Source organism: Delphinapterus leucas, chromosome 4 (assembly GCF_059928025.1).
Source record: "Delphinapterus leucas isolate spDelLeu-1000000601 "Yukka" chromosome 4, BTC_Dleu_Yukka2, whole genome shotgun sequence".
NCBI classification, from domain to species: Eukaryota; Metazoa; Chordata; class Mammalia; order Artiodactyla; family Monodontidae; genus Delphinapterus; species Delphinapterus leucas.
The window spans coordinates 120901533-120915813 of NC_143132.1; the positions used below are offsets into that span (position 1 = coordinate 120901533).

Genomic DNA, 14281 nt, shown 5'->3' on the forward strand with positions numbered 1-14281 from the left:
TACAACATTGTTAATCAACTATACTCCAATATAAAATTTTTAAAAATGCTATATTGGTGTAGCTGTATATAGAGAGATAGAGCTTTGAAATGAAACTGTGACGCTTCCATCTGTTGATTCTACTCTTGCCTCTTCCCACACACTTAATTCAGAAGTCTACATATAGGGACTTCCCTGGTGGACCAGCGGTTAAGACTCTGCACTTCCAATGCAGGGGGCGTGGGTTTGATCCCTGGTTGGGGAACTAAGATCCCACATACCGCGTGGTGTGGCAAAAAAAAAAAAAAAAAGTATACATATAAATAATTGACTTAAGTTGGGGTAGAAGACTGTGGCTGAGAAAATAATAAAGTCAGGGAGAAAAACGCATACTGCAGGCTTCGTGTGGTTGCTAGAGGTGCCTGCAGGTTTGATTCTGAGACTCGGGGGGCTCGTGCTCGGAGGACGAGATATGTTCAGTTACAGGAGTCAAAGCATCCATCAGGGAAAGGCTTGCCTGGTGTGGAGGAGAAGCAAAGCTTTTCCGGGTATAGAGGCCGAAGGGGGAGTTCTCCTGCTAATTCCCCATACATGATCTAGACACTGCGATCTAGCAGTCCTCAAAAAGTCTCCCAACTGTGAATACCCGGAGTTCTAGAGAGAGGTTTTCTCTACCCTTCCTTGACCCTAGGTGGTGGTATCATCTCATAGAACCAGCCAGGAACGGCTGCAGACCACAAGGCTACCCCGCGTACGCAGCTGGACTTGGGCATACAATTTAGAAAATCCAGAGTTGTAACTTTTTGTTGTTGGTGTGTGTTTTGTTTTGTTTCCGTTTTTAAGAACAGGGCCCCCTTGGCACCTCCTGACAAATGAAATTTAGAGGCGTCGGTTTTTGTTTTTGTTTGGCTTGGGACCAGAATCGCCTTTTGAAAGTGTTTAAAGAGCAGAGCTGTTTTGGTTTCTACCTCTCCTTACCTCCACCGCAGAGCTTATTCTTTTCTTGCCCAAAGATGACTCTGAACGACCTCACAGGGCTGAGAGACAACAGCTCAGAGACACAGATCCCTAACTTGTCCATCTGTTGATTTCTTCAGAATTTTTTATTTCACCATAGTGTATGAAATACTCTGACAGTTTCTTATGTAGTAGCCCGAAGGAGATTTCTATCACTTTGGAACAGAGGCTAACTGTAGTGCTCACCACAGCCATGATGCCCCATAGGCCCTGGTCCCTGCCTCTCCCCCTGTGCCCCTCAGCCACATGGGCCACCCTGTTTTGCTCAAGTACTCCAAGCCTACAGGTCAGGCCCCTTCCCACCTCAGGACCTTTGCACTTGTTCTCCCTCAGCCCAGTATGCCCCCACCCCGATTTCTGCACTTCATCCAGATGTTTTTAGATCACACATTACCTCCTCAGGCACAGAAGGAATGCCTGTCTCAAACAGTTCTGCATTTGTTTGTTCAAAGCCCTTATCGTTAGAATTATACTGTATATTTGCTATTGTGTCTCCCCACTAGACTATGATCTCCTGAAGGGCCAGGGCCTATGGGGCATCACGGCTGTGGTGAGCCATATTCACCAGTATCTCTAGCACCTAGAAACAGGGCCTTGCACCTGCACGGGGCTCAGCAGGTATTTGGTGAGTGAATATTTAAATGAAACTTGGGACACCGGAAAGAAAAAAATCATCCATAGGCTTACCATCCGAGCACCACCACTATTAGTATTTTGATACATTTTCATTTCAAAGGTAATTAGCCTTTTGGGGTCACTAGAAATCCTGTAAGATCTAGGGGTACATGCATATAAGCACAAAGTCCCAAAACTCGACAAATAATTTTAGCAGATTTCTTAATCCTGCTACCCCTGGTTAAATTCTTGTTTCGTTTTGGTTTTTTTTCCTGAGTACTCATGGCTGGATGCAAAACACCCACATCACCTTACTGTATTATTTCTGCTAATTTGATTGCTGAAGAATGGCTCTTTAATTTGCATTTCTATGATTCCTTGTGAAGCTGATAATTTTTCCATGTTTGATTAGTAAATACATGTTCTCTTTCATAAATCGTTCAAATCCTTTGACTTACCTCTTGGAGCGTCTGTTGTATGAGCTCTTTTAATAATAAAGATGTTTACTAAAACGGCACGTAATAAAAAGAAAACAGATTAAGAACCAGCAGCCCACACTGGCAACTTCTCCTCGCTTCTTGTGGAACGCAGCTGCGGATTCATTTTCTGTTATTAACCTTGGGTTGCCACACTTTGCACCTGGAGTAGTTTTAAAATCATTCAGGAAAGCTAACCAATAAAAAGCCACGATAAACTCTCTCCTGACTAATGAAGATAAATGCATGAATCAGAGTTTCCATTTCCTGCTGGGATAAAAGTATACCTATTGTCTGAAGATAATAAAACAAGAAAAGTTTTGGTTTTGCTGCTGTTGCCAGGCCATGGAATTAAATTCAAAGACACAAAGGTAACTTTGTGAAGCAGCACAGTGAAGCACCCAATTTCATTTTTTCCGAGTTAGGTCCTTATTTGCCTAAATTCACTGCCTTCACAGATGTGCTTCCTTCCTGGCCACTTTTGATAAATCTTGAGATATCCAGAAATCACATGGAATCTGAGTAGCACATTCTGGTGCTGCTTTAGGTAGAAGAAATATGGTTTCTTTACAGCAGAAGGACCCAGATAAATGAACATGCTAGAAAGATGTGATTTCTTTTTATTTCTAGCTTGTCCTGGATCTGTCAAAACCATGAAAACCGATGTTGTAATCCTTTAAATGCCAATAAAATATACATTGTAGATGATGCATTTGCTAGGAAAACATAGAAACCTAGGTTACAGGCATTTCCATCTTTATACCTAAGAGAGCAGAGTTGCCTGAATACTCGCACCCTGGTTTGTTGACTAGATTACTGTTTGTATGGGCAGACAGGAGAGCAAGTAGGAAAATCGTGTGCTGGTGCTAAAAATTCAGGGTTTCTTGTGAAGTAAATGCAGCTTGGGTTACAAGTCTAAAACCAGACCAGCTGGGGGCATCTGGAAAACCTAAGGTCCACCTGTTCAGTTTTGGTGGCACTGGAAGTGATTTTAAGGTTTGAAGCCGAGAAAGTGTGGCTGAATGCACAGGGATCCCAGAACTCTATGCCTTATCAACTGAGCCAGCTGAGAAATTTCCTTATAGCTATTCTCACCCAGAATTGGAATAAAGGGCTCAGTGTGAAGTTGGGATGGTGCAGCTTCTTGGTTTAATACTTTACAGATTTTTGGAACCGAATGCACCCTGAAGTGAAAGGCTGCCTTTTTTTTTTTTTTTGCTGACCTTGTTGGACGGCTAATACTGTTTCTGGGAAATAAGAGAAACAAGCGGCTCATTGTTAGCAGGAGCTGAGAGAGGCGCAAGAAGGGCGAGAGACGTGTCTGCAGCCCTTTTCCCCCCTTCATTGTATCGTGACTGAGTCCAGGCTGGACTGAGGCTGGGTTTTTCTTTTCTACCTCCGTAGACATGTGTTTTCCATCAGACAGGGCTGCGTGACACCTGACATTGGCCAGTTCACATGAGTTAAGCCATGTACGGCCCATAAACAGAGAGGAAAAGACCCGCAGCTGCACCCAGACACTCTTGCTGCTGAAATATTTTTGAAGCTTGGTGTGGCTGGGTCTGCATATATGTCAGATACGATTTACACCTGTTTTGGCTTCTGTCTTTGCATATCATTACTTCCCCAAAGCCGCTGTGGCCAGAAGGGCTAGTATTGCCTGATGGCGGCACCTCTTCTCCTTGAAACCTTCCTGAATTATGAAATGTAACTCTTCAAAGTTATCTGATTTTGTCTTTTTTTTTTCCTAAGGACTGAAGAAGAAAGCCCTATACCATTCTCTGTAAAACCAGATCGCACAGGGTGCCATTGTAACATGTGATCTGTGTTGATTTCATCATTTTATAAGTAAATAAGTTAATTAAATTAGTCTGCATTAGACCTTTTCATGAAATAGGGAAAAGGAAACTCCTCAATCCTTGTCACCAAATTTCACTCAGGAAATTTGTCCTGATTGCAGGACAGGGCAGTGATTGGTGGTCAATGCAGCCGGTGCCAGCCATGCATTCCAGCACATTCCCTGGGCTTCCTAGGTTTGTCACAGTCTATGCCTGTGATTTGTGCTGAGTCACTTAACCTTCCAAGTTTCTTCATTTCAAAAATGAGTGAATTGGCTTAAGTCAGTGGTTTTAAATTGTGTCCCAAGGCCCCATGCCAGGGTTTCAGGGGCATGTGAGCAGAAGCTAAGCTTAGTTAGTATTCAGTCTCCAAGAGCTGTGTCTGTTCAACATATTTTAAAACTTTGTTTAATATTTTGACACAAGAGTTGGGAAACGCCTGTAGGGAAAGCACAGTGAAAGCCAGACCAAGAAAATTTAGAGAGGAGAGTCAAAAGGGCTGCCATTTAAGCGCTCACTGGCACCAGCACAGGCCCCAGGAGTGTTGTGAATGAGCCCCTGCACATGTGGGGTGTCTCTGCCTCATGCCATATATCAGGCTCTGGAGAAAGATCCTGCTGCTAAAACGAAGAATTGAGAACCTTGGTCGAAATGGACTAAGCCCCTTCCAGCCTGAACTTCTATGGTGATGCTTCAAAGTAGTGTAAATACATGGCCCCAGCTGTGATGAGTGTGGTGGGGTTTGTAAACCACTAATGATAAAACAGAGCAAAATGCAATGGGTCCTGAACAGGGAACTATGTTCTGGAAGTAAAGAGAAAGCAGCAACAAAAGTCTAGTATCCATTAAATATTCACTTATAAGATTAGGGGAGTAGTGATTAAAACGCATCCTCGAGAGAAAGAGTTGTGTCTGTGTGTGTGGTGGGGAGGGATTTCCAGTTTACTCTGAGTTTTCTTCTTTATTATGTTTCTTTTAAATTAGAAAAAAGTCAATGCTGATCATCTTCTTACAAAGGAACTGATATCTTACACCAATTTCTGACCCATAAACCCTGAAGTTTAGTTCAGGGAGAATTATTTAGTGCCTACTGTATGCATCAACAAGTCAGGTTTGAAACGCACTCAATTATTTGTGTTCTGTGTTTATAAGGAACATCCGTATCATTGGGGTTGGTTCCAAGGGGCAGGGGGAGACTTGGCTTCTTCCTAGGTCTTATTTATAAAGAGCACAAATCCAGCCCCCAGGAAAGGGAGAGTTCAAATCACAGGAAGAAAACGCTTCAGTGTTTCTTAAAAGAGCTTCTGTTCTGTGTGTATAGCCCAGCCCAGAATCCAACAGGAAAGATTTCCTGACTTTCAGCCTTAACCAAGTACATGTTTACAAGTGATGCAATGCAATGTCATACATAGTGCTTGATTTCCTTAAAAAGTTACAGAGTAAGTGCAGGAGTCATATTCCCTCTCCAATTACCAAGTTGTATGGGTACAAAAGGACAGGACAGCTAGTTGTAACCCGTGGAGGACACACTGGGAGCTAATCTGGGCAGCCTGTCATTCTAAATATCAAATGGTTATTTCATACGGGCGCTGGTTCTCTTTGTAAGGAAACATGTTAGCGTGGAAATAGGAAACTTGGGTTCTACTGCCATGAGTTAGCTCTGGGGACACGGACATTCACAGGCTTAGGGTGACCAACCACCCTATTTGCCTGGGACTCTCCTGGATTTAGCCCTGAAAGTCCTGTGTCCCAGGAAACCCATTAGTCAAACTTAAGACAACTGGTCACTCACTGTGACAGACCCATTTCAGCATTTGTAGAGCAGGGACAGAGAATGGAGTGGTCGTCAAGCTTCCCGTTGTTAACAGTCCATGATGCAGGAGAGCTTGTGTTGCCTTCTCATGGGTGTTTAGGTTTCTGGAATGTGTTTCTGATGCAATTTATATAAACGTATTAGCCCAAACGTCAAACTGAATTAAACACCTGTTCCAAATGGGAGGAGGAAGTTTCCCACATCCCAAATCAAGTGTATTACCCAAGGTGCGTACAGTATTCGAATGTTGCATATTCATCTACTTTGAGGAAACTGCAACCAGGTTTTCACAAAAAGTCAGCCTCTTCAAAGCTCTTCCCACGCTCAAGGGATGATGTTAGAAGGGTTCTTTGGAATGCTTGATGATTTATCGTAGAAGCTTGTAAAAAAAGAAAGAAAGAAAGAAACCCCAAAACTAAACTAAAAGGTTACTTTGAATATGTGGAACTGAAGTTCATTTAGCAAGATTCTGTTTACCACCCCCGAAAACTGGAGTACAAATTAAACCATCTTTGAGATTTTCCTGTTAAATCAACATTTGCTGATGGAGAGTTTCAGCAGATATTCTGGCAGTCTCTTATAACCCCCGCTTTCCCTGCATTTTGTTTCGTTTTGTTTTTCTGTTACTTTGTATCTTGAACAACAGTGGATAACTAGCAAAAGGTATTCCTCTCTGCCCTCCCCAGATTCACATGTGCATCAGGGAGAAGGATTTGAAGGGAATAAAGTAATTTCTGTGTCTTTCTAGGGCTTGGGTGTGGCTTCTAGCCATTGGCAAGCTGGTTGTCCTTTCCATAATCTGCTCAGAGCCAGCCCCATGCAGGCCCGTGACAGGTTTTGTAGTTGAGCCTAATCTTGTGGTTTTGTTTTCTTCATTTGGCATTTTGTGTGTGTGTGTGTGTGTGTGTGTGTGTGTGTGTGTAACCACAGCCTATTTTAAAAACAAGGGAAGCAAGCCCAGGACACAGAAAAGCAAGCCACTGAACCTCTCCGAGGCCAGAAAGACATTTGTCAAACATTCCAGGAGGCCCGCTGGACAACCTGATTCCCTGGCCTCCCTCCTCGTCTGCAGCTCCTGGCTTGGGGAAGCTGCCCAAACACTTTGTCTATGAGCTGTCGCTCTCTGTTCCTGCTGCTGCAAAAGGCAAAAGTTCAGGAGTGAAGCCTTCACCTTTTCCATGTCTGCTTCTTATACAACAAATGATGTGTAGGCTTAGAACTGAGTCCAGGGACCTTCCTGGCCTCAAGCCTATTTGTGGGGCTTTGTAGACGTGACCAAGTGTGTTTGCTGGAGCAGGTCAGAGGGTGCATCAGCGTCCTGGGCAGCATTAAACAGAGAGTCTGGGTAGTCACCCCCTCTGCACACCCCATTCCCGTGTTGACCGTTTACTTCACCAAGGATACAATCATTAAATCAAAAGAGTGTTCATATCTCAGATGCTGTGGAGTTTTGTTTTTCTTGGTGTTTTCTTTTATATTGAATAATAGCAGTGAAATGTTTCTGGTTACATATCTGTAGAGCTTGGTTATGTTCGACTGCCAAACACAGAAGAGAAAGCCAATTATCAAAGAAGAAAGAAAAAAAGAGAAAGGAAAAGGAGATGAAAAGAATGAAAAAGATACATGTGGGTTTCAATTTAAATTCTGACTCTCTTGGAAGGAAAAAAAAAAGAAGTCTCTGCTTTAGTTTGTTTTTTTTTTTCTGCTTTAGTTTTGATACATTCCTGCTTCAATGGAGAAATCTTCTGTTTGGGTTATTCCTTTATGTGGGGACTGGCAAAAGTCTAGAACTTGACTAGGTCTTTAGCCTTTTTGAGGCATTTAGTGGCAGTCTGCCCTTAACTGGTTTGGCCTCAGATACTGCATTTGAGATACTCTGCTGCTTTTCTTTCTTTTTTTTCTTTTTTTAAACTGAACTATTCTCTCCCTAAAATGTTATGGAATATTATCCCAAGGAGTATTTTGTTCATTGCAAGTCTAGATGTTTTCCTTCCTGTGCTCTCCTGAGGACCTCCTCTCTGTTTGTCTCTGTCTTGGGCCTCTGTTGCCTCTTTGTCTTTGAGTAGCTAGAACCTCAACCATCGGTGAAGTTCATGAGATTCAACCTAATAAAAGATTCAAAAACAGTCTGAAATGAAACGACTAGAGGGAACAGAGTGACAGGTGGAATCATGGGCACCTGGGTTGAGTCAGGGAGGACACCTGGCTTCTAGGCCCTGGACCATTTTATGATTTTGACCAAATTCATTTTTTCTCTGGGTATTGTTTCCTCACCTTCACAAGAAGTTGCACCAGGCAGGCTCTTAGTTTTGAGGATCTTGACTATATTTTAAGCCTTATTCGTTTTTTTCAAATAATTTGGGGGTTACCTCCTTTCAGTCCACCAAGAAAATATTTTGCATATTTGATGCATACATGACATGCTTATTTATTTATTTATTTATTTTTTGCCGTACGTGGGCCTCTCACTGTTGTGGCCTCTCCCGTTGCGGAGCAGAGGCTCCGGACATGCAGGCTCCGCGGCCATGGCTCACGGGCCCAGCCGCTCCGCGGCATATGGGATCTTCCCGGACCGGGGCACGAACCCGTGTCCCCTGCATCGGCAGGCGGACTCTCAACCACTGCACCACCAGGGAAGCCATGACTGTGCTTTTGTTTTCTGTTTTTTACTTTCACATTTTTATGTTTTACATAAATAATAAATGCACACAGAAAAACTTCAAACAGTGCAGAAGAGGAAAAGGAAGATCTCCTCCCATCCTTGACACCCCGTTTCCTCTCCAGAGGCACCCACTGTTGTGTATTTTCCTAGAGAGATTTGCTGTATATGTATTGATATGATATGAATGCCCACTGCCTCCATTTTTCTAGTTACAAATAGTGGCATGCTCTTACATGCATTTCTTTTCCTTGGATTTTTTTTTCTTCCCTCTTCTAAACATTGTTTCTTAGAGATTGTTCCATAGAAGGACCTACAGAGCTTCTTTATTCTTCAGAATAGCCACATAGAAAATTCCTCTGAATGAATGGATCACTGTTTTTGGTCTTTTGCTGTTATGGACAATACTATGGTGAATATTCTCATATAGACTTCTCCGTTGGTGGGTGTGCTTTATTTTGAAAACAAAGCCACTGGCTAAGTTCTACTCTTTTCCAGTCACTACAGTTAATAGCTGGAGATGTTTAGTCTGAGTGTCGTCTGAATGATCAAATCTAAATTAAATGGAAGAAAGCAGCATGTCCACCATGCCTCCCCAATGGATGGTCGCCGTAAGGGCTGGTGTTTCAAAGGCTCGCAAGGGTGTGGTTTTGGAAGAGATCGTCTCCAAGTCTTAGACTCCCCCAGATAAGGATGCAGACATCAATAAAACCTGCCAAGCAGTATCTGGACAGTGTGTGGAGTGGAGTAACAGAATCCTGTGTGAGTAGACTGACAATGCTGTCTTCCCAAGTTATGGCAGATGGGTCTGATTTGTCATGTCAGTAAGTACCAGACTTGAGCCAGTTTTAATATTTTTCAAAGAACCTGAGTTATAAAAATTAACATAACCTCTGAACTGCTAACAAAAAAGATTTAACATTTTTAAGCTTTTTTCCTAACCTGGGGATTTCTGATATTGGAAATATTCAATTTACACATTTCTCTTATAGACACAATTTGTTTTTTTTGTTTTTTTTTTTTGTCTATAGTAGTTACATCAGAAAAATAGGAGCATACTTTTTCAGAAGGTTCAAAAACGACTGTGCCTGGAGATAATCACTATTCTTCCATCTAAGCGTCCTTCTCCTGGCCTGAAGGAGGTCTTATGAATTAAACCCTTCTGGATATCTGGACTTTGTCTTACTTGAATTGGTATTTAAGAGAACTTTTCCCCGATGACACAGTGTGTGCCCCATCCCTGACCCTCCCACCCAGGCCTTCACATAGAGATTGTGATTATGCTCCAACAAGCTGTAGAAATGGCGTACTTATTTCAGTTATTTTGGCATTGATCACAGCTGTGCTTTTTTTCTGTTCTCAAACTGAGAACATAAGGAATGCCCAGCTGGTTTCAGTCATTCATCCCATCGTTTACTGAGTTTCCCTGTGTGCCAGGGACGGTGCCAAGAAATGAGAGTTCTTGGTGGTGGGCTTGATTCGGGAAGTGAAGCCCAAACTGTTTGGGCAGAATACTCCAGTATCTTACCTTGCCTCGAGTGACTTCCCTGGGATTGAGCAGAGTTGTACATCTGTCCAAACCTTCCTTGAGCCCTTCCTAATTGTAACCTGAGCAACCTTTGTCCCAGGGCCCTGTTTTGAGTGCTTTGAGGGTCTGCTGTTTAAGTGGTGCTTCCTTGCGATCAACTGAAGGGAAACCGTGTGTAGAGGGGTTGCCTCAGTTTCAGTGATCGTTCCTGGTCTTCAGTTTCAGGTGTGGCAGAGGGCGGCCAAGGACAGTTGAAAGGGCAGGTGGACGGAGTGTTGGGGGTTCAGCTGTGGCCCTGGTTCCACCTGTTTCTAAGCAGAGTACACCCCTCACCTCCCTGGGTTTCCCAAAATAAAAAGCTGGACTAGATGCTTTCCAGGAGTCCTTACAAAGCCTAACATTCTAGCGCTCCACAGCCAAGCATAAAAACCCACCTCATTTCTTCACACGTTCCTTGTGAGTTCCTGTGAAGGCAGGAGCTGTTTATTCAACTACAAACCCAGTGCCCAGCACACAGTGGGAATGTGATAAAGACTTGAGTGAGTTATAAGTAAATTTCAAAAAAAAAAAAGTATTTTTACCCCACCTCTACTCCCATCCAGAGGAAGTTCCTGTCATGGAATTAATTCTTCCTTAAGGAAACCAGGTCTTCTACAGAAAATCTTCAGTGTTGGTATTTTCTTTTCTTTTTTAAAATTTTACTGGCGTATAGTTGATTTACAATGTTGTGTTGGTTTCAGGTGTACAGCATAGTGATTCAGTTATACATATACATATATTCATTCTTTTTCAGATTCCTTTCCCATATAGGTTATTACAGAATATTGAGTAGAGTTCCCTGTGTTACACAGTAGGTCCTTGTTGATTCTCTATTTTATATATAATAGTGTGTGTATGTTAATCCCAAACTCCTAATTTATGCCTCCCCGCTACGTTTCCCCTTTCGTAACCATAAGTTTGTTTTCTAAGTCTGTGAGTCTGTTGCTGTTTTGTAACTAAGTTCATTTATATCATTTTTTAAAATTAGATTCCACATGAGTGATATTATATGATATTTGTGATATTATATGACATTTAGGTTGCTTCCATGTCTTGGCTATTGTAAATAGTGCTGCAGTGAACATTGGTGTGCACGTATCTTTTCAAGTTATGGTTTTGTCCAGATATATGGCCAGGAGTGGGATTGCTGGCTGATATGGTAGTTCTATTTTTAGTTTTTTAAGGAACCTCCGTACTGTTCTGCATAGTGGTTATACCAATTTACATTCCTACAAACAGTGTAGGAGGGTTTCCTGGTACTTTCTTTTCAATGTGTGTGTGTGTGTGTGTGTGTTTTCTACACATTCACTTAATACATAGTTGATTAGGCTAATTTAAAATTCATCTAAGAAAGTTTAGTTATAAAATATGTTCCCTTGTAATATCCATAACAAACTGATGATCTGAAATATTTTACTTTGAACTTTAAGTAAAGTATGCCAATAATTTTATCTTTTAAAGGTAATGATACCAAATATAGCAAAAATTGAGCGTTTTTTTTCCCTCAGAAATGAAGTAAGTATATAAAATTACGCATTGTTGCCTTTGGCCCTGACCTAGGAGCAAATAGACTGAAAAGCATGGTTTTCTTTATTGTAGGATATTACCCAGGCAGAAGTTAAGCAGATTTGACTGGTAAACTGTTTGGAGGAAAGCTAGCACTTTTTAAGATGCATTTTTTGGTGGGGGGTGGGGGTGGGGAGACACCAATTATAGAATTTATTAAAGGATTACAATTTTTTTTTCTAAAGTGAAGTACTGCATGCCAAAATTTTAAATGTCGGTAAATGCAGACAAATAGAAAATCCGTAAAAAGTTTCAAACACTTCTTGTGGCTTTATCCAATCACAAACGCTGTTAGCATTTTTATATCATTTCTTTCTCACAATAATTCTCACTAAATTATTCTCTAATTATTCACTAATAATTTCTCACTAAATAATTTCTTTGGGGCACCCTCTTTTAACAAAGCGTGAATGGCGTCCTGCTTTTGTGTAGGTCCCTGATCTAGGTACTATGTTTTACATGTCACTCGTCAATTCACTCATCCATCCTAAGTATTATTTTCTACCCACCACCTATCAATGATCACATGCCCTCCTTAGCCCTGCCATAAGCATGCAGTTTATCTGAGACTGTGCATACACACCCCCAGATGTCCTGGTGAAATTAGCTTTTATGCTGTGTCAACTTGTGTGGAATTTACTTACGACCACTCTGTTCTCTGAAAGGTTTAAAATGTATTCTAGAACACAGGCAAGGTGTGAAATCAGGTTTTTAACAGGGCACAAAAGCCACGACTAGGTGAGGCAGGAGAAGGGCCAGTATCTGAGCCTCCATGAATTGAATTAAGGTAATAATTACTTCAACAGTAATGATTAACAGGAAAGTGCTTTGGAAGGAATCTCAGGAATCTATAGTGTAAAGCGCAAAGCATTCTGATGAACTCTTTTTGATAAGGTGCTGTGGTCCCTGGTCATTAACCCGCCTGTTCCTTCCCTCCTGCAGTGATGAATCACCAGCACCAGCAGCAGATGGCACCCAGTTCCCTGAGCCAGCAGAGTCACCCTCCTCAGAACCCACCAGCAGGGCTCATGAGTATGCCCAACGCGCTGACCACGCAGCAGCAGCAGCAGCAGAAACTTCGGCTTCAGAGGATCCAGATGGAGAGAGAGAGAATTAGGATGCGTCAAGAGGAGCTCATGAGGCAGGTATGGCCTTCGGTGGGACCTGGTGGAGGCTTCGTGGCCTTTGGTGGCAAGGCTAGTGGGTAGGTATCTACTTGCCATCGCATTAAAAGCCCAAAGCGCTGCTTCAAACTTCCAACATCTATTTGCACTGTCTTGAGAGCCAAACGTATATGAGTACAAAGACTAGCTGTATCAGCATGGCTGCCTGTGGCTTTCACTGCTAATCACTAGAAGGAGAGAAAGAATACGTTCCAGTTATTTATTACTGTGTAATACATTATCGCAAAACTCAGTGGCTTGAAACAATAGCCATTGTATTACATCACGCCATTTCGTGGTCAGGAATTGGGGCAGGGCTCAGCTGGACTGTTCTTGTGCTGTACGTGATTTTGACTGAGGTCACTTAATGGTGGTCGACCGGTGGGTAGCCTGGCCTGGAGGGTCCAAGGTGGGTTTACTCAAGTGTGTGGCACCATGCAAAGGGCTGCTGGAAGACTGAGCATAGCTAGGACTAAAAGCTGGAGTATTTGCCCACAGCATCTCTAGCTTGGCAATCTCAGAGCAGTGGGACATATTACATAGCAGCTTGGGTCTCCCCAAGAGAATGTTCTAAGAGACAGGAATTGAAAGCTGCCAGGGTCTTGGGCCTGGCTCTGGAAACTGCCACAGAGTCAGTTCTTCCATATTCTCTTGGACAGAGCAGTCACAGCACACCCCTAAACCCCCAATTAGGGCAGATAGCAGAGGGGATGTTCCACGGAAGAGATGACAAAGAATCTGCAACCATCTTTGATCCATCGTGGAGCATGAGAAAAAGAAAGGAAAATGTTTTGCATACAGACTCTGATAGAGTGCTCTGCAAAACCCCCTGGGCTTTGATCAGGCACCTTAGTGCCATTTCCTCATTCAGTCAGTCAGTCAACAGAGTGTGTGTCCTCTGTGAATCAGGCTCAGGGCCTCACTTCACAAAATAAAGAAAAGAAAATCCATGAAGGAGCCCACAGTTTTCTCCCTGCTTCAGTGGCTTGGTCTGTGCAAAAGCAGAGTTCTCTTCTGTGTTGCTAAACTAATGTAGCCCATGCTTTCAGGTCTCATAAATTTTGCTGGCTGCATTTTGGGGAGGAAGGCTTCAGTTTATTGTTTTAATTCTTCAGACTTTGCCTTATGACTCACATGAAGCAAGATACATGGGTAGCTTCCTTTCCATGTGGACGGAAATGAATAGTTTTAACTGTTCCAGAAAGCTTTCTTCCAGGGGGCTGGGGGTATTAGGGTAAACACGATTTTTTCTTTTAGTTATATCTGATACTTTCAAAAATATACATTGACTGCCATAGGTAAATAATGTATTTCTCATCAAATAAATTCTAAAATATAAAGTATCTACACTGTGTGAAGTTTAAAAAACATGATGAATTAAAAGAATTCCTTATACATAGCCTTTGAAAATGTGGGAAATGAATATAAATTGTGCTTTGTTGTTCTGTTGAACTATCCTCTAAATTTGAGGAATACAACTTTGTAATATAACCATCGTTGTGCTTTTTTTACCCTGAGGATTTATGTCTGAACTTTCACGGTTATTTCAGGGTAGCATTTGTTTATACTGTTTTTAGATATACAGTAT

The 14281-nt window shown here is 42.2% G+C and overlaps 1 protein-coding gene across 2 annotated transcripts in view; it reads left to right on the forward strand.

Annotated features, from left to right (window-relative positions):
• Nucleotides 1-14281, forward strand: part of WWTR1 (WW domain containing transcription regulator 1) — a 134357-nt gene that overhangs the window by 93335 nt on the left and 26741 nt on the right. For both annotated transcript variants that reach the window (XM_022582732.2, XM_030761536.2), the window contains exon 4: nt 12473-12675. In XM_022582732.2, coding sequence (XP_022438440.1) covers nt 12473-12675 — 203 coding nt within the window. The remainder of the gene's footprint in view (nt 1-12472; nt 12676-14281) is intronic.